Source organism: Oncorhynchus mykiss, chromosome 30 (genome assembly GCF_057628025.1).
Source record: "Oncorhynchus mykiss isolate SJ-2025 chromosome 30, ASM5762802v1, whole genome shotgun sequence".
Lineage (NCBI taxonomy): Eukaryota > Metazoa > Chordata > Actinopteri > Salmoniformes > Salmonidae > Oncorhynchus > Oncorhynchus mykiss.
In genome coordinates, this window is record NC_143051.1 from 39,287,843 (window position 1) to 39,313,194 (window position 25,352).

The following is a 25,352-nucleotide window of genomic DNA, read 5'->3' on the forward strand; positions in this document are numbered from 1 at the left end:
GTCAAAGGCAAAGGGTCGCTACTCTGAAGAAAATTATTTGTTCAAAAACACTTTTTTGATTACTACATGATTCCATGTGTTATTTCATACTTTTCTACAATGTAAAAATATAGTACAAATAAAGAATAACCCTTGAATGAGTAGGTGTGTCCAAACTTTTGACTGGGAGGGGTGTGAGATACACACCCCCACACCCCCACACAAATAATCAAGAGGGAGCCCTTACCTGGTGGAAGCAGTAGTGGACGGCCAGCGGGTTGTCCCTGAGAAGTTCCTCCTCCTGAGAAGTGAAAAGCCACTTGCGGAGGGCCAGACAGGTGCCCGGCACAGCTGACGTGTAGTTCTGCACGTACAGCTTGTGGGGAAACTCGTTGGGGGCCAGTTTTCGCACTAGGGAAAGATGGAGAGGTGGAAAGGGGCAGCCTATTTATTTCCATACCCTTAAAACAATATAGTAGTCTACAAACTGACTGGAGGGTGCATCTCAATAGACTAGAGAGGTTGGGCTTCCTCGTCTCCCGTCGTTTCAGATTGGTGCAGTTAAATGGAAGGAGACAGGGAGAGAGAGGAAGCCACTTTAGACTACTGAGATGCAACTGTACTGATCAGAAGAGTAAAGGTGAAAGGTAAAGGGGTCGGTACATGGAGTAGCTGTGGACTCCAAAAAAATGAATGAATAAACAGATGAATGGTCTTACCAAAGGAGTGGTTGATGACTTCAAAGAGGGCAAAGTAGCTGGCCATGATGCTGTCCATACCAACCTTCATCACTAAAGCCTGGGGAATAGAGAGAGGGAAAGTACAGTGGCGGCCTAACAATTATTGATATTTAAGCACCATTCAGTCGCATAAGAGCCATGTATTGATATTGATCTAGTGTTATACACTCTGGTCCTGGGAGTGCAAGCCTTTGTCCCAGCCCAGCATTAACCCACCTGATGATTCAACTAACCAGGGTCTTGATGATTTGATGAATATCTCCATGGTTAATCAATTCTGTTTAGTGTACTTTTACATACTTCTTTTTATGTGATTTTTATTTTATCCTGCTGATTTCATGGTGTATGTAAAGTGACTTTGGGCATCTTGAAAAGCTCTTGAAACAAAATGTATTATTATTATTATTGATTGGTTAAATCAGGGGTGTATTCAGTGGTGTACTGAATGTTTCAGATATAAATATAATTAATAGAGCGGACATTTCCCTGTCATATCCGACACAGAAATTGTACAAATTACATGATTGCTATCTGAAAGTTCTGTAATGTTACATCCTCCTGAACAGGGCCCATATTTACATAGTGTCTCAGTAGGAGTGCTAATCTAGGATCAGTTTTACATCATTAATAAGATGAGGGGAATGATCCTAGATCAGCACACCTACTTTAAGATGCTTTAAGATGCAGGTATTGCAGCGCTGGGCTGTAACAAAAGCCAGCACACACGGTTGCCCTCTAGGCAGTGCTCTTAAACAACAAAATCATTGGAATCACTGGTGTTAGGAGCACAACATAAAATAAAGGAGCACCAGAAAACATTTATTTTTAATTGATTGACAAATACACTGCTCCAAAAAATAAAGGGAACATGAAAATAACACATCCTAGATCTGAATGAATGAAATATTCTTATTAAATACTTTTTTCTTTACATAGTTGAATGTGCTGACAACAAAATCACACAAAAAATTATCAATGGAAATCAAATGTATCAACCCATGGAGGTCTGGATTTGGAGTGACACTCAAAATTAAAGTGGAAAACCACACTACAGGCTGATCCAACTTTGATGTAATGTCCTTAAAACAAGTCAAAATGAGGCTCAGTAGTGTGTGTGGCCTCCACGTGCCTGTATGACCTCCCTACAATACCTGGGCATGCTCCTGGTGAGGTGGCGGATGGTCTCCTGAGGGATCTCCTCCAAGACCTGGACTAAAGCATCCGCCAACTCCTGGACAGTCTGTGGTGCAACGTGGCGTTGGTGGATGGAGCGAGACATGATGTCCCAGATGTGCTCAATTGGATTCAGGTCTGGGGAACGGGCGGGCCAGTCCAAAGCATCAATTCCTTCCTCTTGCAGGAACTGCTGACACACTCCAGCCACATGAGGTCTAGCATTGTCTTGCATTAGGAGGAACCCAGGGCCAACCGCACCAGCATATGGTCTCACAAGGGGTCTGAGGATCTCATCTCGGTACCTAATGGCATTCAGGCTACCTCTGGCGAGCACATGGAGGGCTGTGCGGCCCCCCATAGAAATGCCACCCCGCACCATGACTGACCCACCGCCAAACCGGTCATGCTGGAGGATGTTTCAGGCAGCAGAACGCTCTCCACGGCATCTCCAGACTCTGTCACGTCTGCTTTCATCTGTGAAGAGCACAGGGCGCCAGTGGCGAATTTGCCAATCTTGGTGTTCTCTGGCAAATGCCAAACGTCCTGCATGGTGTTGGGCTGTAAGCACAACCCCCACCTGTGGACGTCGGGCCCTCATACCACCCTCATGGAGTCTGTTTTTGACCGTTTGAGCAGACACATGCACATTTGTGGCCTGCTTGAGGTCATTTTGCAGGGCTCTGGCAGTGCTCCTCCTGCTCCTCCTTGCACAAAGGCGGAGGTAGCGGTCCTGCTGCTGGGTTGTTGCCCTCCTACGGCCTCCTCCACGTCTCCTGATGTACTGGCCTGTCTCCTGGTAGCGCCTCCATGCTCTGGACACTACGCTGACAGACACAGCAAAACTTCTTGCCACAGCTCGCATTGATGTGCCATCCTGGATGAGCTGCACTACCTGAGCCACTTGTGTGGGTTGTTGACTCCGTCTCATGCTACCACTAGAGTGAAAGCACCGCCAGCATTCAAAAGTGACCAAAACATCAGCCAGGAGGCATAGGAACTGAGAAGTGGTCTGTGGTCATCACCTGCAGAACCACTCCTTTATTGGGGGTGTCTTGCTAATTGCCTATAATTTCCAGCTGTTGTCTATTCCATTTGCACAACAGCATGTGAAATGTATTGTCAATCAGTGTTGCTTCCTAAGTGGACAGTTTGATTTCACAGAAGTGTGATTGACTTGGAGTTACATTGTGTTGTTTAAGTGTTCCCTTTATTTTTTTGAGCAGTGTATATTGGAACTATATAAATTCTAGCTACTTTTGAAACACATGCACCCCAGAAACTAATATGTAACCCTGTAAAGATTTGTTTATTACAAAGCTAAAATCTAATTAGGTTTCTACATTGTGTAAAATCTCTATTTACCTACTGAGATGCATTACATTGAAAATTGTCTCTTTAAAAAGGGTGTATATGAACCGTTTGTAAAGTACTGTAGCATATTAAAAGGTCTTTCTATAAAGAAAATGGGGCCAATGTGTGACATTGTGATCAAAATGTCAAAATGGTTTGAAATAAAAAAAATAAAGGATTTTCATGCAGTTCGACATTTGTACATGCAATTCCAATGTGCAAATTGGCCCACCTATTCAACATACAGTGCATTCGGAAAGTATTCAGACCCCTCGACTTTTTCCAAATTTTGTTACATTACAGCCTTATTCTAAAATTGATTGAGGTAATTTTTCTCGTCATGTTTTTCAGTTTGAAGAAGTTTGTAAACACTAAGACTCTTCCTAGAGCTGACTGCCTGGCCAAACTGAGCAAACGGGGGAGAAGAGCATTGGTCAGGGAGGTGACCAAGAACCCGATGGTCACTCAGAGAGCTCTAGAGTTCCCCTTTGAAGATGGGAAAACCTGCTCCAGAGCACTCAGGCCTCTTATGTCGTGGGTCACCTAGCATCGAGCATGGTGGCAACACAGTAAAGAGGCTCAGAGAGAATGCCACCAAACTGCTTGTTCACAGCCTCTAGTAGAGTACTTTTACAAGTTTTAACCCGTCTGCAGTTCTGTTGAGCAGGCGTTTCAATGCCATGACAGAGGGTATCACGTCTGCTGCAGACGCAGTTGATGAGCTTATTTCTCCAGTCACTTGTTCGAATGGAGCTAGGAGTGTGTTCATGTTTCCAAGTTTCAAACATGTTCTCAAATGCCATTGAAATGCCAGCAGCAGTATTAGAACCAGCACATTCTTGACCAACGCAATAAGACTTTCCTCAGTACGATATCCTTGTCGACCCACTGTACTGCCAGACTCCGCATGCTCACGGGGCTGACGTCGCTGGTCCAAACGTTAGTTGAGAAGCTAATAGCTAGTGACGCCCATAGCAAGTAGCTCATGGATGTGCGTTTCAACAATACTGTAATTCCGGTAGGGCAACACCTGAAAAATAGCGCCTACTTGGTAGTGTGTACCGGGGCTCGAGGTGCTCGACCAGTCGGCAAAAGCCAATATCATCCACGACAGAGAACGGTTGATTGTCAAGGGCAATGAATCCCATTATCGTTGAAATTGTCTTACTCTTTCAAATGACTGCTCGACTTGAACTTGTTGGAAGTGTACACTTAATTTTTTTCTGCTTTTGTTCTAAGTAGTCGCTGAAAGTCTGGGGGTGATGCTCTTTCAAATGAGTAATAACATTTATGGTATTGAAAGATACCACTTTCTCCCCTCTGGAAATAATAGCAGCACAAATTTTGCATATGACCTTCTTGTTATCTTCCTTTGAAACTTCAAAATAGATCCACACAGCAGACATTGTGGGCTAGGTTAGGAATGCTGTGTTGCACGTGTAGCGCAGTATTTGTGTGGCATGCACATCAGCTTTGACATCGGTTTTGCATATCAGGCCGATGCCGACATTGGCATTTTTAGCTAATATGCTTACCGATACATTGTGCATCCCTAAGTAGTTATACTATACAAACATTTTTTTTTTTTTTTTAAAGTGACAGCTACAGTTCAGACCCCTTGACTCAACTTTTTTTTTTTTTTTTTTACGTTATAGCCTTATTCTCATCAGCAATACCTCATAACGACAAACTGAAAACAGTTTTTTTAAATACAGAAATGCCTTACCTACATAAGTATTCCGACCCTTTGTTATAGGACTTGAAATTGACCTCAGGTGCATCCTGTTTCAATTGATCATCCTTGAGATGTTTCTACAACTTGGTGTCCACCTGTGGTAAATTCAATTGATTGGACATGTTTTGGAAAGGCACACACATCTTTCTATGTAAGGTCCCACATTTGACAGTGCAAGTCAGAGCAAAAACCAAGCCATGAGGTCGAAGCAATTGTCTGTTGAGTATCGAGACAGGATTGTTTTCGAGGCACAAATCTGAGGAAGGGTACCAAAGAAAATGGCTGCAGCGTTGAATGTCCCCAAGAACACAGTGGTCTCCATCAATCTTAAATGGAAGAAGTTTGTAAACACTAAGACTCTTCCTAGAGCTGGCTGCCTGGCCAAACAGAGCAAACGGGGGAGAAGAGCATTGGTCAGGGAGGTGACCAAGAACCCGATGGTCACTCAGAGAGCTCTAGAGTTCCCCTTTAAAGATGGGAGAACCTTCCAAAAGGACAACCATCTCTGCAGCACTCCACCAATCAGGTGTTTATGGAAGCCACTCCTCAGTAAAAAGACGACAGCCCGCTTGGAGTTTGCCAAAAGGCACCTATAGACTCTCAGACCATGAGAAACAATATTCTCTGATTTGATGATACTAAGATTGAACTCTTTGGCCTGAATGCCAAGCGTCACATCTGGAAGAAACCTGGCACCATCCCAACTGTGAAGCATGGTGGTGGCAGCATCATCATGCTGTGGGGATGTTATTCAGTGGCAAAAAGGACTGGGAGACTAGTCAGCATAGAGGGAAAGATGAAAGGAACAAAGTAGAGAGATCCTTGATGAAAACCTGCTCCAGAGCACTCAGGACCTCAAACTGGGGTGAATGTTCACCTTCCAACAGTACAACGACCCTAAGCACACAGCCAAGACGATGCAAGAGTGGCTTCGGGACAAGTCTCTGAATATCCTTGAGTGGCCCAGCCAGAGCCAGAGCCCGAACTTGAACCCAACCAAACATCTCTGGAGAGACCCGGAAAATAGCTGTGCAGCAACGCTCCCCATTCAACCTGACAGAGCTTGAGAGGATCTGCAGTACCCCCCCCCCCACCTAAATACAGGTGTGCCAAGCTTGTAGTGTCATACCAAAGTACACTCGAGGCTGTAATCGCTGACAAAGGTGCTTCAACAAAGTACTGAGTAAATGGTCTGAATACTTATGTAAATGTAATATTTCAGTAACATTTTTAATACATTTGCAAAAATAAAAAAAATAACGTTTTGCTTTGTCATTATGGGATATTGTGGGAAGATTGGTGAGAGAATTTTATCAATCAAATTTGATCAAAATTTGATCAATTTTAGAATAAGGCTGTAACATAACAAAATGTGGGAAAAAAGGGTCTGAATACTTCCTGAATGCACTGTAGATGCAATATTCTTACAGAGTTCAACTTCAATGTCTAATTTACTGATTATCACCTTCCTAGTATTGAGTTTGACCCCCTTTTGCCCTCAGAACAGTCTCAATTCGTCAGGGCATGGACTCTACAAGGTGTCAAAATTGTTCCACAGGAATGCTGACCCATGTTGACAATGCTTCCCACAAGTGTCAAGTTGGCTGGTGGACAATTCTTGATACACACAGAGAAAATGTTGAGCGTGAAAAAACCAGCAGCGTTGCAGTTCTTGACACACTCAAACTGGTGTGCCTGGTACCTACTACCATAACCTGTTCAAAGGCACTTCAATCACAGAATGGCACACACACACAATCCATGTCTCAATTTTATCAAGGCTTAAAAATCCTTCCCCTTCATCTACACAGATTGAAGTGGACATCAACAAGGGATCCTAGTTTCACCTGGATTTACCTGGTCAGTCTGTCATGGAAAGAGCAATGTTTTGTACACTCCGTGTAAGTCAAAACTAGGCCACTCAGGAACATTCAATGTCATCTTGGTAAGCATCTCCAGTGTATATTGAGCCTTGTGTTTTAGGTTATTGTCCTGTTGAAAGTGAATTCATCTCCCAGGGTCTGGTGGAAAGCATACTGTTCCAGGTTTTCCTCTAGGATTTTGCCTGTGATTAGCTCCATTCCTTAATATGTTTTACCCTGAAATTCTCCCTAGTTCTTAACAATTACAAGCACACCCATAACATGATGCAGCCACCACTATTCTTGAAAATATAGAGTGCACTACTCAGTAATGTGTTGTAGTGGATTTGCCCCAAACATAACACTTTATATTCAGGACAAAAAGTGAATTGCTTTGTCACATTTTTCACAGTAAGTATTACTTTAGTACCTTGTTGCAAACTGTATGCATGTTTTGGAATATTCTGTACAGGCTTCCTTCTTTTCACTCTGTCAATTAGGTTAGTATTGCAGAGTAACTACAATGTTCTTGATCCTTCCTCAATTTTCTCCTATCACAGCCAATAAACTCTAACTGTTTTAAAGTCACCATTGGCCTCATGGTGAAATCCCTGAGCAGTTTCCTTCCTCTCTGGCAACTGAGTTAGGAAGGACGCCTGTATCTTTGTAGTGAAGGTGTATTGATACGCCATCCAAAGATAAAATAACTTCACCATGCGCAAAGGAATATCCAATGTCTGTTTTTTTTATCCATCTACGAATAAGTGCTCATCTTTGCGAGGCATTGGAAAACATCCCTGGTCTTTGTAGTTGAATCTGTGTTTGAAATTCAATGATCAACTGAGGGACCTTACAGTATGTATGGGGTACAGAGACGAGGTAGTCATTAAAAAATAATAAACACTTATTGCACACAGAGTCCATGCAACTTGTGACTTGTTAATCAAAAGTTTACTCCTGAACTTATTTAGGCTTGCCATAACAAAAGGGGTTGAATACTTATGGACAAAACATTTGGAAAAACATAATTCCACTTATGGGGTATTGTGTATAGGCCAGTGATACAAAATGTCAAATGAATCCATTTTAAATTCAGGCTGTAACAACAAAATGTGGAAAAAGTCGAGGGGTGCAAATACATACTGAAGGCACTGTAGCTATTCATTACAGTAGCTAGCTAAACTAGTTAGTGCTTTGTTAACTTTATTAGCAGTATGTTTTGAGAGGTGGAAAATGCCAGCACCATAGCACCGGTGTCCAGTGGTACCATCGGGGGCTGCCAACTCCTCTCCCTCTCGACCTTGTTCGTGCTTTGTGCTGTCCCTCTAATAATGGCTTGAATAAAAAGGCTAGTTCGAGCAGTTTTCTAGGCAGAGACCAATTTCTAAGGGGCACTCGGTATCAACGGTACAGCGAAACCTAATCATTACAACAATTATCTGGGTGGTTTTTTTTTTGGCGCACAGTTGCTCCCAAAATAACATTTCAGGTCGCACAGCACAATATTTAGGAGCATATGCAACCAAAATGGTTACACATGCTGACCTTACCGCTCGCGTCGCAAAATAAATGTACACATACATGTTATTCAGTCATTGCACCCGCACTGCTTGCGAGCGTCTGCGTGACCAGGCGCTAAAATAGAAATAGGTTCTATTTGTGACACTCAACGCGCTGCAAGGCCTCTCCCATCTTCTCATTGGTTTTTAAGAGCATATACCCACGTGCCATCCCCTCATTGGTGTTTAGGAGCATATACCCACGTGGGTGATTGAAAGATGAACTGACATCCACACTCCACCAGTCGGTTGTAGTAACGCCCCGTAAAGTTGGTTGTCAACCGCCAAAGAAGTAAAAAAGAAGCCTGAGGAAGGAGGAGATGACGAGAAAGGAATTCGGTTTACCGTTTTATCTGTTGTCGGAGTAGAGGACGTTTCAGGTAAAATAACAACCCAATGTTTATCTCCCAGGACAAATTAGCTAGTAACAGCAAGCTAGCTAGCTAAATTGCCATAAATGTTTAATGCTTTTCGACATGTCCCCAAATTAATATAATTGGTTCAGAGTTTGTTTTGATACTTCAACCTGGGTGTCCTGATCACGTCTGGTGTCGGGATACAAAAATCAACATGCGTGCGCGCGCGCCCGGTTTGGTGGTCAGCATATATTTGACTACAAGTGAGGAACTTCTCTATAAAAACAGTTCTATACCTGGTAGACTTGGTCAGTTGTGCTGTTCTTGCGCACCCTGACAGAGATGATGGTCTTGTCTGGCAGGGCTATCCGCAGCTCCACGTCTGAAACGCCATTGTAATTCTGACAGAGAAAGGAAAGGTGAGTATCAGTGTGTGTTTTAAGATGCTCTCCTGGAGCTACGGAAACGGTCTGCACAAACGTACCTCATCTGATTCAGAAAGGAATTCCTGCATGATGTCACTCTCACCAATCACCCGTACTGAACAAACTACAGAAGGAGAAAATAAGAGAAACAGAGAGAGCAAAAGGTCATCTTACCATATTGCATTCACGTGCACACTTGAAGTTGGACACAATGTGCACTGCAGTTATATTACCGGTACATACACATTCCAGGGCATTCCACAAGTATTGCAATGATTTGCCATCTGTCTGCAGGAGATTGAGCTATCTTGGAGTTCGACACACTGCATTACAGCATACGTGGTTTCTCACTTCTCCAAAAACTCAGATTTCTGTGCTACTTGTTCCTCTAATTAACTCACACAGGCATTCCAAAAATAAAGCACGTGCTGTTTTTCATCTCTCCTCAACTGATCTCCAGCACTGACATATGGAAGGGGTGTAATACCACAGAATGAAATAGAACGTAATATATACACATCTCTATGTGTAATACCTGTGGTGTTGGCGCTATAGGCACTATCTGCATGTCCATTACACATCATTGAAGGGAATTAAGTTGCCATCCTTAAGTTTTTTCCTTAACTCTCCTCAATTCTCTACAGGTACACTCTACCTCTTTCTCTACCTTTGCTTCCTTCTCTCTCTCACCTCTCTCCAGGTACTCCTCCAGGCCCCTGCGGCGTGTGTCCAGCTGCTGCTCAGACAGGGAGAAGGGCCACTTCCCTGGGATCTTGGGAAAGGTGTAACTGGCAAACTCCCTCTTCAGGTTCTGGTTCAGGATAGCAAACTCCCGGTAGCGCTTGGAGCACAGCTGCCTGCCCGACATGTACACGTTGTACACCTGTAGGGAACAGACCGAGGTGAGCGGTAAGGTGGCATATGACAGAACACAGGGGAAATTATGCACAGTATTCACTTGGAAAAGATGAGACATGTACACAGGGCTCTAAAGTGTGACCATTTTGGTTGCATATGCTTCTAAATATTTTGTTGTGTGACCTGGACTTAATTTGGGAACACCAATGTGCCTAGAAAAACATTTGTAGTTTTATATTTTTTTAGGTGGTAGATCAGCTTTAATATTGCAGACAGATTGTAGCTTTCATCAATGTAATTGTCTGCATCATTTCCAATCCCCACAACAGACACACACACACACACACGTCAAAAGTTGTACACCACCAACTACCAACCTCATCCCCATATTTGTTTTTCCTGCTCTTTTGTACACCAGTATTTCTACTTGCACATCTGCACATATCACTCCAGTGTAAATTGCTAAATTGTAATTACTTCGCTACTATTGGCCTATTTATTGCCTTACCTCCTTACTTAATTTGCACAAACAGTATACAGATTTTTCTATTGTGTTATTGACTGTGCGTTTGTTTATCCCATGTGTAACTCTGCGTTGTTGTTTTTGTCGCACTGCTTTGCTTTATCTTGGCCAGGTCGCAGTTGTAAATGAGAACTTGTTCTCAACTAGCCTACCTGGTTAAATAAAAAAATAAGTTTGGACACACCTACCCATTCCAGGGATTTTCTTTATTTAGACTTTTTTCTACATTGTAGAATATTAGTGAAGACATCACAAACTAAATAATATGGAATCATGCAGTAACGAAAAAGTGTGAAACAAATCAAAATATATTTCATTTTTGGGATTCATCAAAGTAGCCTTGATGACAGCTTTGCACTCTTGGCATTTTCTCAACCAGCTTCATGAGGTAGTCACCTGGAATGCATTCGAATTAACAGGTGTGCCTATGCCCCCTACCTTAGAGAAGTTAAAAAGTACATTTGTGGAATGTCTTTCCTTAATGGGTTTGAGCCAATCAGTTGCGTTGTGACAAGGTAGGGTTGGTAAACAGAAGATAGCCCTATTTGGTAAAAGACCAAGTCCATATTATGGCAAGAACAGCTCAAATAAACAAAGAGAAACGACAGTCTATTACTTTAAGACATGAAGGTCAGTCAATCTGGAAAATGTCTCAAGTGCAGTCACAAAAACCAAGCGCTGATGAAGAAACTGGCTCTCATGAGGACCGCCACAGGAAAGGAAGACCCAGAGTTACCTCTGCTGCAGAGAAGTTCATTAGAGTTAACAGCCTCAGAAATTGCAGCCCAAATAAATGCTTCAGAGTTCAAGTAAGAGACACATCAACATCAACTGGGCAGAGGAGACTGCGTCAAATCAGGCTTCATGGTCAAATTGCTGAAAAGAAACCAATAAGAAGAGACTTGCTTGGTCCAAGAAACACGAGCAATGGACATTAGACCGGTGGAAATCTGTCCTTTGGTCCAAATTCATTATGTGGGATTGAGAGACTAGTCAGCATTGAGGGAAAGATGAACGAAGCAAAGTACGGAGAGAGATCCTTGATGAAAACTTGCTCCAGAGAGCTCACAACATCAGACTGGGGTGACGGTTCACCTTCCAACAGGACAATGCCCTAAGCACACAGCCAAGACAACGCAGGAGAGGCTTCAGGGACAAGTCTCTGAATGTCCTTGAGTGAACCAGCCAGAGCCAAGCTCCCCACCCAACCTGACAGAGCTTGAGAGGATCTGCAGAGAAGAATGGGAGAAACTCCCCAAATACAGGTGTGCCAAGCTTGTAGCGTCATACCCAAGAAGACTCGAGGCTGTAATCACTGTCAAAGGTGCTTCAACAAAGTACTGAGTAAAGAGTCTAAATACTTACGTAAATGTGATATAAAAATATTGTATTAAATTAGCAACAATTTCTAAAGAACTGTTTATGCTTTGTCATGATTGGGTAGTGTGTAGATTGATGAGGGGGAAAAAATATTTTAATCCATTTTAGAATAAGGCTGTAAGGTAACAAAATGTGGAAAAAGTCAAGGGTTCGGAATACTTTCCAAATGCACTGTACATACACAGTGCATTCAGAAAGTATTCAAACCCCTTGACATCACACACATTTTGTTACGTTACTGCCTTATTCTTATTCTAAAATGGATTAAAAATTGTTGCATGTAGCGTTTATATTTTTAGTAAAAAAAAAGATGAATTTTTAATGGTGAAAATTAGCTTCCCCAAACTTGAAACTCACGTGGCGTCTTTGGAAAGTGGATGAATGTGCTTCATTTTAAGAATTGAGCAATAAATATTGCAGCATATGAAAGCTGGGATCCTCTTAAATAGTGGCCAGTCAAAACTCTGTTTTCACATGCAATTACACAAATCGTGTACTTAAGAAAAATTACTTTAAAGTGCTAATTAGTTTTTTGGGTGGTATCTTTAATGCACATTTAGCAACTTTTACTACTACTTTTTACTCCATACTTTTTCCCTGACAGCTCGTTACATTTCGAATGCTTAGCACTTATTCACTCACTTATCAAGAGAACCTACCTGGTCATCCTTGCTGCCTTTGATCTGGTGGACTCACTAAACAGAAATGCTTTGTTTGTAAATGGTGTTGGAGTGTGCCTCTGGCTATCCGCAAAAAAATAATAATCTACAAATAAATAAAAAGCCAACCGTGCCATCTGGTTTGCTTAATATAAGGAATATTAAATAATATTTACTTTTGATAAATATGTATATTTGAGCAATTACATGTACTTTTACTCAAGAAGTATTTTACTGGGTGACTTTCACTTAAGTCCTTTTCTACTAAGGGTTCTTTACTTTCCACCATTGCGATTGCGTAATGACTGGGCTTATAAGAACATGTTTCACTAAGTTGTGATACACACCGTATCAAAACATAAGACTATGGGCTAGGCTACATAAGCGACTGGCAGGTTGACAGTTTGGTAGAATACTAATGACCATCAGCAGCATCAGAGCGCAGTTTTGGAGAAACCCAGTTATGTGACTAAACGGTCACGTGGAATTTGACTCGTGACCGCTGGTGTGGCGGTAATACTGTCACCGTAACAGCCTTAGTCCACAGGAACCTGCACAGTCATGAAGAGAGCATGGCAGCGCCTCTCCCCCCCCAAAAAAAAATATTTGGCATGGGCCCTCGGATCCTCAAATTTCTACAGCTGCACCATCGAGAGCATTTTGACTGGCTGCATCCCTGCTTGGTTTGACAAATGCACCGCCGTTGATTGCAAAGCGCTACAGAGGGCGGTGCGACAGCTACTACCGCCAAGCCATAAAACTGCTAAATAGTTAGTCCCGGTAACCATTCATTATCTTGCACTGACCCTATGCACACTCACCTTCAGAAAGTATTCACACCACTTCACTTTTTCCACATTTTGTTGGGTTACAGCTTGAATTTAAAATGGATTTAATCTAAATAATGTGTCACTGGCCTACACACAATACTCCATAATGTCAAAGTGGAATTATGTTTTTAGACATTTTTACAAAATAATAAAAAATGAAATCTGAAATGTCTTGAGTCAATAAGTATTCAACCCCTTTGGTATGGCAAGCCTAAATCAGTTCAGGAGTAAGAATTTGTTTCATTATTTTTTGGGGACTCATTCCATGTTCAATAATAGTGGTTAGGGAGGTTTTCCAATGACTCGCAAAGGGCCAATTGGTAGATTGGTTAAAACATTTTATTTTTAAAGATATCCCTTTGAGCATGGTGAAGTTATCAATACACCAGTTACTACAAAGATACAGGTGTCATTCCTAACTCAGTTACCAGAAACGGCTCAAGAAGTGGTGACTTTAAAACAATGGCTGTGATAGGAGAAAATGGAGGATGGATCAACAACATTGTAGTCATATCACAATACTAACCTAAATGACGGCATAAAAAAATTACAGCCTGTACAATAAAAATTATCCAAAACATGCATCCTGTTTGCAATAAGGCCCTGAAGTAAAACTGCAAAGAAATTAACTTTATGTCCTGAATACAAAGCATTATGTATGGGGCAAAACGAACATCAGAGTATTGGTGTGTTTGCCATTCAGAACGGTGAGGTGGAAAGACCAAAAACGTCTGTCTTTGAACAGGGTATGGTAGGTGACAGGTGCACTGGCTTGTGTCAAGAACTACAACGCTGCTGGGTATCACGCTTAACAGTTTCCCATGTGTGTCAAGAATGATCCACCACCCAAAGGACATCCAGCCAACTTGACAACTGTGGGAAGCATTGGAGTCAACATTCCTGTGGAATGCTTTCAACACCTTGTAGAGTCCATTTGCTGACAAATTGAGGAGGTTCTGGCGGCAAAAGGGGGGGGGTGCAACTTAATATTAGGAAGGTGTTCCTAATGTTTGATACACTCAGTGTAGGTCGCATTGTGTACGTGATTACTGACAAAGGCCTACACATTTTGGCATGGCCGAACTTGGCACTGCAAAAGACACATTGGGCTTTTAGAAAAGTTTAGTCATTCTCTAGTAAACAAGGCCAGCCAGAAACCTCCCCATAAACTATGTATTTTTTACTCACCACAAACCTCTCGGCGTGCTGCTCCACGTGCTTGAATGTGGGGATGGAGATGGGCACGGCCTGCTTGTCGCTGTAGTCATAGCTGAGCTGGGCGGCGCTCTCATCCCCGGCCTCAAGACCGTCTGCCTCCTGGGGCGGCACAGACAGCACAGAAAGCACCAGTTCCCTCTCCCCGGCCCGGATCAGATCCACCACCTGCTTGTGGGTGGCCCCCTCCACGCTCACACCATTACTGTGGGACGCAGAGTGAGAGATGGTGGGACGGGATCAGTCGGTGCTCATGTTATGTCCGTTAATAGTGGTAGTGTTTTGGTTAGACCTATCCTCCAACACCTTCTCTGAAATTATACACGTTTGCTTTATTCTGTCTAGCTCTGTAACCTGCCAAACTTTCACCCCTGATATACATCTCTTTCCAATGTTGGCTGAGCAGTGAGTCTCTCGCTATCGATTCCATATATATATATATATATATATAAAAAATAGTAAAAAATAAAATAAAACACAATATATATAGTACCAGTCAAAAGTTTGGACACCTACTCATTAAATGTTTTTTCTTTCTTTTTAATATTTTCTACATTGTAAAATAATAGTGAAGACATCAAAACTATGAAATAACACATATGTAGTCATGTAGTAACCAAAAAGAAAAGTGTTGAATCAAAATATATTTTATATGAGAAACGTTAAAGTAGCCACCCTTTGCCTTGATGACAGCTTTGCACACTCTTGCATTATCTCAACCAGCTTCACCTGGAATGCTTTTTGAACAGTCTTGAAGGAGTTCTCACACATGATGAGCACTTGTTGGCTGCTTTACCTTCACTCTGCGGTCCAACTGATCCAAAACCATCTCAAGTTGATGTTGAGATGTGTCTGTTACTTGGCCTCCACAATCATCCGACCTCAACCCAATTGGTTTGGGATGAGTTGGAACGCAGAGTGAAGGAAAAGCAGCCAACAAGTGCTCAACATATGTGGGAACTCTTTCAAGACTGTTGGAGAAGCATTCCAGGTGAAGCTGGTTGAAAGAATGCCAAGAGTGTGCAAAGCTGTCATCAAGGCAAAGGGTGGCTACTTTGAAGAATCCTAAATATAACATATATTTGGATTTGTTTAACACAATTTAATAGTTTGCCTTCGCTATTATTCTACAATGTATGAAAATAAAATAAAAACCCTTGAATGACTAGGTGTCCAAACTTTTAACTGGTACTGTATATAGACAGTGCATTCAGAAAGTATTCAGACCCCTTCACTTTTTCCACATTTTGTTACATTACAGCCTTATTCTAAAATTGATCAAATGCATGTTTTTCCTCATCAATCTACACACAATACTCCATAATGACAAAGCAAAACGTTTAAATTGTTTGCACATTTATTTAAAAAACAGAAATACCTTATTTTATATAAATATGCTTAAAACTCGAGCTCGGGTACATCCTGTTCCCATTGTTCATCCTTGAGATGTTTCTACAACTTGATTGGAGTCCACCTGTAGTAAATTCAATTGATTGGACATGATTTGGAAAGGCACACACATCTATATAAGATCCCACAGTTGGCAGTGCATGTCAGGGCAAAAACCAAGCCATGAGGTCGAAGGAATTGTCTGTAGAGCTCCGAGACAGGATTGTGTCGAGGCACAGATCTGGGGAAGGGAACCAAAAAATGTCTGCAGCATTGAAGGTCCCCAATACCACCCCGAAGGTGAAACATGGTGGTGGCAGCATCATGCTGTAGGGATATTTTTCAGCGGCAGGGACTGGGAGACTAGTAAGATCGAGGGAAAGATGAACAGAGTAAATGTACAGAGAAATCCACAATGAAAACCTAATCCAGAGTGCTCAGGACCTCAGACTGGGGCGAAGGTTCACCTTCCAACAGGACAACGACTCGAAGCACACAGCCACGACAATGCAGGAGTGGCTTCGGGACAAGTCTCAATGTCCTTGAGTGGCCCAGCCAGAGCCTGGACTTGAACCCGATCAAACATCTCTGGAGAGACCTGAAAATAGCTGTGTAGCGACGCTCCACATCCAACCGGACAGAGTTTGAGAGGATCTGCAGAGAATGGAGAAACTCCAAATACAGGTGGGTTTGACGCTACAAGCTTAGCACAAGAAGACCCGTGGCTGTAAACGCTGCCCAAGGGGCTTCAACAAAGTACTGAGTAAAAGGTCTAAATACTTATGTAAATGTGAAATTTATTTTTAATAAATTAGCAACAATCTCTGCAAACCTGTTTATGCTGTCGTTATGGGGTAGTGTGTAGATTGATGAGTGGATAATTGTTTTTGTTTTTTTTTAATTAGAATAAGGCTGTAACGTAACAAAATGTGGAAAAAGTCAAGGGGTCTGAATACTTTCCGAATGCACTGTGTTTTATTGTCACACACCGGATAGGTGCAGTGAAAATATTTTGTTTTACAGGGTCAGCAATAGTATTACAGCGCCGCTGGAGCAAAATAGGGTTAAGTGCCTTGCTCAAGGGCACAGACAGATTTTTCACCACGTCGGCGTGAGTATTCTAACCAGCGACCTTTCGGTTACTGGACTAGCACGCTAACAGCTAGGCTACCTGACGCCCTACAAGTTTACCTAGTGGTGACAAGCCTCCCTCCTTAACGCACGATGCTGAGGCCAGATGGCAGCAGCATCAGGTGTCTCGGCTAATCTGCCTCTGAGTACCAAGGGGGTTGAGGGAGGGCAGGGGAGCGCCTGCCTGCCTGCCACACACTGTTTCCATCATTACTTATTCATTTTAGTAACCTTTGACACTCCTGGCCTATAAGATCAGGACTATTTTCTATGTAAGAGAACATTAAACCTTTAACACCTCCTCGAGATTAAAGTTTTTACTGCAAGATATGAAACTGTCACAATGATGTTTGTTCTTCAAATTGTGTATTTTATTAAGACAAATTAAATATCCCACATTATCTCGAAAAATGTAAGGTTTTGTTTTAGGTTTCCTTTTTTCACAGGTTTTTGCTCTTAAAAATCAAAAGTCCACAACAACACTTAAACTTGAGAAATGTTGACTTTTAGGTGTAGTTACCCTTTAATTGAAGTGCACACCTAGCAAGAGGCTGTTTAGCTGTGTTTTTGTAGTGCACATTTGATAGTGTTTGCAAAACAAATACCCACTGGATTGATAAATTATCATGATATCATTCTGACAGGTCAGCACAGGCTACTTTGTAGGTAACATTTAATTGAGAAGATTTTTTGGGGAAACCTTATCACCAGCATCATCGCTAACAGCTACACAAAGTATTAGACCCCCCCCACACACATTCTCATTGCCTCTTCAGAAAGTTGCAGGAAATATAATTAATACATTTTCAATACATTTAGTGGATGCACTACTAAAGTCAACACTTCCGTTTTAATGCCTGGATTCGATGAGGGCCCTAATTATCATACATAGATTGTTACGAATTCCCTGCCGGGCTTATCGCCACACTCAGGTCCTTATTCCCTAGGACCATAGCCTGAGAGTCTAGGGAGTACCCTAAACTTGCTTCTCAAACTCTCTGACCTGGGTGACGTGTGCCCTGATAGTAACCTCCCTAGCAACCTAAGGGGGCGGAAATCTGCCCATCCTCGTGACTCTGCAGGTCATACAGGGCACTTTCCATACTGCCTACCTGCAGTCTAGTGGAGTATGGCTCCGGGGTATACAGTGGACTAATACCATGTGGATTATACCCCTTCTATGGAGCCTATGGGAGTGAAGTACAGGAAGAACATATGGTTCGTATGGAGCAGAATAGATCTTTGCATCTTCAAATAGCAGACCAGATCCCGGGCTTCCTCCGGTCAGGGGAGCCCTCTCCAACCCCAGCAACATTACCGACTACGACTGTGACTTTAGTATTCTGCTTCTTTGGCAGCACGGCGAACTCTGGGGGAACCCTCTCCCTGGCTCGGCCTGCATCGCCAAGCGGTAGTAAACCTATTGCTGACCGGACCCTATTCCTCACCGCCTGTCCCTGAACTATGGAATCCTGCAGAAGCACCGGACCCGTCTGCTGCTACCTCCGATGACAGTTCCAGCCCTGACCTGGGCCCATGGAGAGACCCAGCCACCAGTTACTGACAGAACAGCTTCACCTGACCCAGCCATTGCCCTGGTCCCATTCAGCATGTCCAGGATGCACCTGCCCAGCGTGCAACACCCGATCCAGGTTCAGTCCTGCTGCCTCTGGACTCAACTCCAGATGTGACAGTGGGGGACACACCAGACCTCACACTCCCCCCCCAGTGTCCTGTCCCAGGGGCACTACCTATTCCTGCTTCTGGTGTCCGAGCTGATCCACCATCTGCCCTGGGCTCACCAGCACTGCCGCCTGATCTGGCCTCAAGTTTACCGTTGGGGCCTGCTCTGGGTCCTCCTCTGGTTCCTGCACTAGGGGACATTCCTGCCTCAGTTGAGGAACCGCTGCTGCTCCTTGCCTACCTCTGATGGGGGGCCCAGACCTACCTTGGGACCAATAGGCTCTAGACTGACATTCGAGCGTGGAATTACTTATTTTGTATGTTGCTCATATTTAGGGGTGGCTGTTACAAATTCCCTGCCGGTGACTTATCAGCACCTCACAACCCTGAGCTGCACACTCCCATTACCCACGACCGGAGCCTGAGAATCTAGGGAGTACCATAAACATGCTTCTCAAACTCTCTGATGTGTGTGACCTGTGCCTTGATAGTTTGCTAGGGAGGTTACTAGGGGCCGGACAGCTGCCCATCCTCTTGACTCTGCAGGTCACACAATACTTCAAGCAGTCAGAGAGCAGCAAGCTCATCTCTGTCCTGCACAACAACAGCTGGACTCATTCATATCTGGACTTGTGGGATGGTGTGTGTGCCAAAAGTGAGTTGTGTGACATTTGTATATTGTTCTTCATAGTTACTACTATTGCATGTTGCCCCTCTGCGTTAACTGTGTAATACTCTGCAGGTAGCATATGCAATCTATACAGTCCTTTGCATATGTGCCCTGTTGTATTCATTACCTCCGTTTCTGTCCATTACAGAACCACTACCATCCCCATGTTCATCTTTATCAGTTTGTTTAAATAAAGTTTGCGTGAACTCTTGGGCTGCTTTATTCCCATTCTAACCGGGGCAGTGTCGGTGGGTCACAAATCACTAAAATACGTAGAGTGGGGTACCACTCAATTATACACTCCTCGAACCATTATTCCTGCAATGATGATTCACCATCGTCATCAATTATTTTCATAATTTATCTGCAGATAATCGCCAAAATCCTAAGTCTACCTGTAGCCTGTGCAAATTTGGGAGCCAAATAAAAGGCTCTCCCACCGATGCCAATTCAGGAGCTTACACTGAGTGACGAGAGTCACCCACTTCAGCGTCACTGTCTGGCAAGCCCAGACATCCTAGGAAAGGAAACTTAAGAAATCCTTTGGTATACTAGTCCCGATATGATACCATAGACATAACCACGTTTCATGATTCATGAATGGCAAAAGGATATAGGAGATCAACTTTGTTCAGTTAGTTCACCTTTTATAAACTAGTCAACACTTGCTGTTCAGTTGTCAGTCCACACACAATAAATAGCCTACTATGCTCCATGACGCTGCGTAGCTAAGTTGTGGATTTTGACTCATGGTTACCAATTACATTGCATGGGACATACAAATTCACAAGCATCATGCTCTCTCCCCTCCGTGTAAAGAAATTCAACTGCATCTAGAGATCTGTATATAAATTATATGCTCACGTCTCCACCCTAACAATGGGAGTCGTTGTCCCAAAGGCGGGAAGGCAGGAGACAAGCTTAGGTCCAAAATATGCACATAGAAATGCTTCACCTCTTCCTCTCTGCTGTGTTTCCCTGTCATCACTCACTTTGTGACAAAAAGGCACCTATCCTATCAATAGATCGCTATAAGATGTACAGTTGGACAAAAAAGTATTTAGTCAGCCACCCATTGTGCAAGTTCTCCCACTTAAAAAGATGAGAGAGGCCTGTAATTTTCATCATAGGTACACTTCAACTATGACAGACAAAATTAGGAAAAAAAATCCAGAAAATCACATCGTAGGATTTTTAATGAATTTATTTGTAAATTATGGTGGAAAATAAGTATTCGGTCAATAACAAAAGTTTATCTCAATACTTTGTTATATACCCTTTGTTGGCAATGACAGAGGTCAAACGTTTTCTGTAAGTCTTCACAAGGTTTTCACACACTGTTGCTGGTATTTTGGCCCATTCCTCCATGCAGATCTCCTCTAGAGCAGTGATGTTTTGGGGCTGTTGCTGGGCAACACAAACTTTCAACTCCCTCCAAAGATTTTCTATGGGGTTGAGATCTGGAGACTGGCTAGGCCACTCAAGGACCTTGAAATGCTTCTTACAAAGCCACTCCTTCGTTGCCCGGGCGGTGTGTTTGGGATCATTGTCATGCTGAAAGACCCAGCCACATTTCATCTTCAATGCCCTTGCTGATGGAAGGAGGTTTTCACTCAAAATCTCACGATACATGGCCCCATTCATTCTTTCCTTTACACTGATCAGTCGCCCTGGTCCCTTTGCAGAAAAACAGCCCCAAAGCATGATGCTTCCACCCCCATGCTTCACAGTAGGTATGGTGTTCTTTGGATGCAACTCAGCATTCTTTGTCTTCCAAACACGACGAGTTGAGTTTTTACCAAAAAGCTCTATTTTGGTTTCATCTTACCATATGACATTCTCCCAATCTTCATCTGGATCATCCAAATGCTCTCTACCAAACTTCAGACGGGCCTGGACATGTACCGACTTAAGCAGGGGGACACGTCTGGCACTGCAGGAATTGAGTCCCTGGCGGCGTAGTGTGTTACTGATGGTAGGCTTTGTTACTTTGGTCCCAGCTCTCTGCAGGTCATTCACTAGGTCCCCCTGTGTGGTTCTGGGATTTTTGCTCACCGTTCTTGTGATCACTTTGACCCCACGGGGTGGGATCATTTTATGGAGCCCCAGATCGAGGGTGATAGTGGTCTTGTATGTCTTCCATTTCCTAATAATTGCTCCCACAGTTGATTTCTTCAAACCAAGCTGCTTACCTATTGCAGATTCAGTTTTCCCAGCCTGGTGCAGGTCTACAATTTTGTTTCTGGTGTCCTTTGACAGCTCTTTGGTCTTGGCCATAGTGGAGTTTGGAGTGTGACTGTTTGAGGTTGTGGACAGGTGTCTTTTATATTGATAACAAGTTCAAACAGGTGCCATTAATACAGGTAACGAGTGGAGGACAGAGGAGCCTCTTAAAGAAGAAGTTACAGGTCTGTGAGAGCCAGAAATCTTGCTTGTTTGTAGGTGACCAAATACTTATTTTCCACCATAACTTGCAAATAAATTCATTAAAAATCTTCCAATGTGATTTTCTGGATTTTTTTTCTCATTTTGTCTGTCATAGTTGAAGTGTACCTATGATGAAAATTACAGGTTTCTCTCATCTTTTTAAGTGGGAAAACTTGCACAATTGGTGGCTGACTAAATACTTTTTTGCCCCACTGTATATCGTTCATTCTAGCAAGAGAGGGCTAGACAGACTAGCGAATTAAACCTTTTAAATAAAAAGTACCCTATTTAATATGAAGTGGAAAACGTAGCTGGCTGAAAACGAGTCTGTATTGGGAACTTTCCTCAAGCTTATTCAGGGGGACAAAGGAGGGGACCGGGGGATAAAGAGGGGACCGCGGGGGAAAGAAAAGGGATATAGGGAGATGTAGGCTAACCCCTCTCCACATCACAGCTTTGATGGAGCCTTGATCCATCTATCAATCAGAAAAACAGTTCTGTAGCATCTGCCAAATTAATCTCATGAATACCATTCATGGAAACGTGAAGGTAGGTGAACTGAATTGGAATAAGGTTTTAAAAAAAAGAAGAAAAGGGGGGGGCAGTACCAAGAGAGTTGGCCAACTTCTGACTACTTCATGAGAATTTTTCACTCATTGACAAGGGTGGATCTAAATTAATAGAAATTGCAAAATAAAACATTGCATAACTTTTAGGTTTCCCTCAATCAATAAATAAGTAGGGATTGACAACAGCCTAAAGCCATCTAGTAAAACAGCAAGTGTGCATGCGTAAACAAACTAACTAACCTTCAAGCCTGATCCACTGACGTGAGCTAGAGGTGTAGGCACTAGGGGAATAACTTGACTACACACATCAGGTTTATTTCCAATTGCTGGGGAAGCAGTAGTGGCTGATTAATGTGACACATGAGCACTACTTATCATACGACACAGGCAAAGTGGCTAGTTGATGGATAAAAACATACCGTTAGGAAGACAAAGGTTTACGTCCCAATATCACCCTATCCCTTATATAGTGCACTCTTTTTGACCAGGGCCCATAGTGCACTACATAGGGAATAGGGTGCCATTTGGAAGTAGAAATACCCTTTCGATGCCTCAGCAAGTTGTCGATCACGTTCCTCATTCTTTCTCGTTTGTCATTGACCGAGAAAAGCTTGGTATCATTTCCATTTTCTTGTTCCTCAAGAGTAAGGCAAACTAATACGCAAAAGAAAAATCTGTGCCCTGAACAGACTGCACTGCTTCTGCAATTACATAAACTGAGTAATGTATTGAAGGAAGACCGTTTCCTTTGCAACTTTTTTAGGAAGGTATGAGAAGTTAATTCCCTCCTCTGATGTTATGATTAAAATTATATTTTCCTAATTAGAGGTGATGGCCTTGCCCCAAAATGTTTTCAAAACGAGGGTCCGGGTTTTCCTGTATCAACTCCACCCAGGCACACTGACTTGCACACAAATACACTCAGAAATAGGGCAAACAAACACTTCAAAGCATGATTGACTGGCTACATAACCAGGCTACCCCCCCCCCCCCCCCCCCCCACTATGGTAGACTGTCAGACTGAGTAAAACCCCCATTTCACACACAGTTGAGTTGAACTGTCGGTCTACAGATGGTTGAGTGACAATAACTGACCTACTCACTGTATTTATCCTGTCAGTCATGAGTACGCTAGACAGAGAGAGCCCTATATTTTTAATCTCCCATTTCAAAAAATGATTCAAAAGTTACCAAGAAACCAATGACAACTCTGACATTCATGAGAAGTGTTAAAAATCACTCACTGACTGCGCAAACGAACTCAAATTAGCTTGCTAATTAGTTAGCTATTAAGATCATATTGTTTGTGGTGGTGGTGCGATGATTTGAAAACATACTACTCACAAATTTGTGCAATGATTATCGGTCTGGATTTGTTTATTCAAATGCTTGCTAGCTAATTAGCATGGGTGCTAGCTAGCTAATGGGTACTAGCTAGCTACAGATAACGTTTCAGCCAATTACTGCAGTGAGGTTAACTAGCTAGCAACTTGCTAGCTAACGTTAGGTATTTAGCAAAGTGTCTAGTTATTGCAACGTTCAAAACAACTTGGAACTCTCCGACTTCCATGTGTTCAAACCAACCGGGAAATTGGAAGAATTCGATTTGAAATACAACTCGAAATTGCAACTCGGGAACTAGGGCCTCTTTCTAGAGCTCCGAATTCCCGATCTGAAGACCACTGACGTCATGATTTGAACTCGTTCTTTCCGAGTTCTCAGTTGTTTTGAACGCGCGCATGATGCGGATTCCCGAGTTGGATGACCGTTCAAATAGATTTTTCCCAGTCGGAGCTCCTTTTTTCCGAGTTTCCCAGTCGGAGATTTGAGTTCACAGTTGTTTTGAACGCGGCACCAGTCCTCCCCAGAGGTAGCTAGCTAGCCAGCTAACGGCCTCTATTATGGGTAAAGAAATCTGACTTACACCTCCAGAATCCTGTCACCCTTTGATATGCCAGCTCGGTCCGCTGCCCCTCCAGGCAAAACAGCACTGACATGCTGAAGAGGTGCATACAATTCCCCATTGATGCTTCGCAGTTGTCCTCCTTCGCTAACTTGTCCACGAACGTTGAATCCATATCCTGATTCCGACTTTACAATTCTAACCATTCGTGGACCTGACGTCACTTGGGTAGCATTTTGGACTCCGGTACCGACTACCGAACCTGCAGCGGGTCCATTACGGGAAGCCGAAGGGAGAGCCGAATTAATTTCATCGCCTTCAACATCCGCCATCTTCTACTCAATGCCTCCGGTCGGTGTTTAGCGGTTTCAAAACAACAAGTAGAAATACGCTCAGCCTAGCTCCTCGAGACCGACTCAGAGGGAGTTCTATTAACCTGAACCACCGTGCACCGGTCTATGGCCCGTGACGTGAACGGGCAAAAAAAGAAGGAGCACCCTTCTCAAATCCAACAGTAATGCGCTGCTCAGTCATGTTGTAAACAGGACAGCATGGTGCATCTTCCAGAAACATACATTTGTTTTCCACCAAATATATGTTAGTATTTTCTAAGTAGTTTTGATTGGTAAGGCAGATCAAGCGTTTTTATCTAAAGCAATCACTTTTGCATTGGAAAAACACAGAATCCTACTCATTACCAACAATGACGAAACAGCCTACTGGGAGGAGGTGAGGGCCCTGGCAGAGTGGTGCCAGGAAATTAACCTCTCCCTCAACGTCAACAAAACAAAGGAGCTGATCGTGGACTTCAGGAGACAGAGGGAGCAAGCCCCCATCCACACCAATGGGCCGGCAGTGGAGAAGGTGAAAAGCTTCAAGTTTCTCGGCGTACACATCGCTAACAATCCCAAATGGTCCACCTACACAGACAGT

General features: G+C 43.0%; 1 protein-coding gene across 2 annotated transcripts in view; it reads right to left on the bottom strand.

Annotated features, from left to right (window-relative positions):
* Positions 1-25,137, bottom strand: part of snx27a (sorting nexin 27a) — a 43,500-nt gene extending 18,363 nt beyond the window's left edge. Inside the window, exons 1-7 of one of the 2 annotated variants that reach the window (XM_036970607.2) lie at positions 24,441-25,137; positions 14,621-14,852; positions 9,873-10,065; positions 9,242-9,306; positions 9,054-9,158; positions 699-777; positions 227-390 (exon numbers count right to left, since the gene is read on the bottom strand). In XM_036970607.2, the coding sequence (XP_036826502.1) occupies positions 227-390; positions 699-777; positions 9,054-9,158; positions 9,242-9,306; positions 9,873-10,065; positions 14,621-14,852; positions 24,441-24,751 (1,149 nt within the window). In that variant the 5' untranslated portion in view covers positions 24,752-25,137. The remainder of the gene's footprint in view (positions 1-226; positions 391-698; positions 778-9,053; positions 9,159-9,241; positions 9,307-9,872; positions 10,066-14,620; positions 14,853-24,440) is intronic. The other variant, XM_090228260.1, reaches the window with a different exon arrangement.
* Positions 25,138-25,352: the final 215 nt, after the last annotated feature.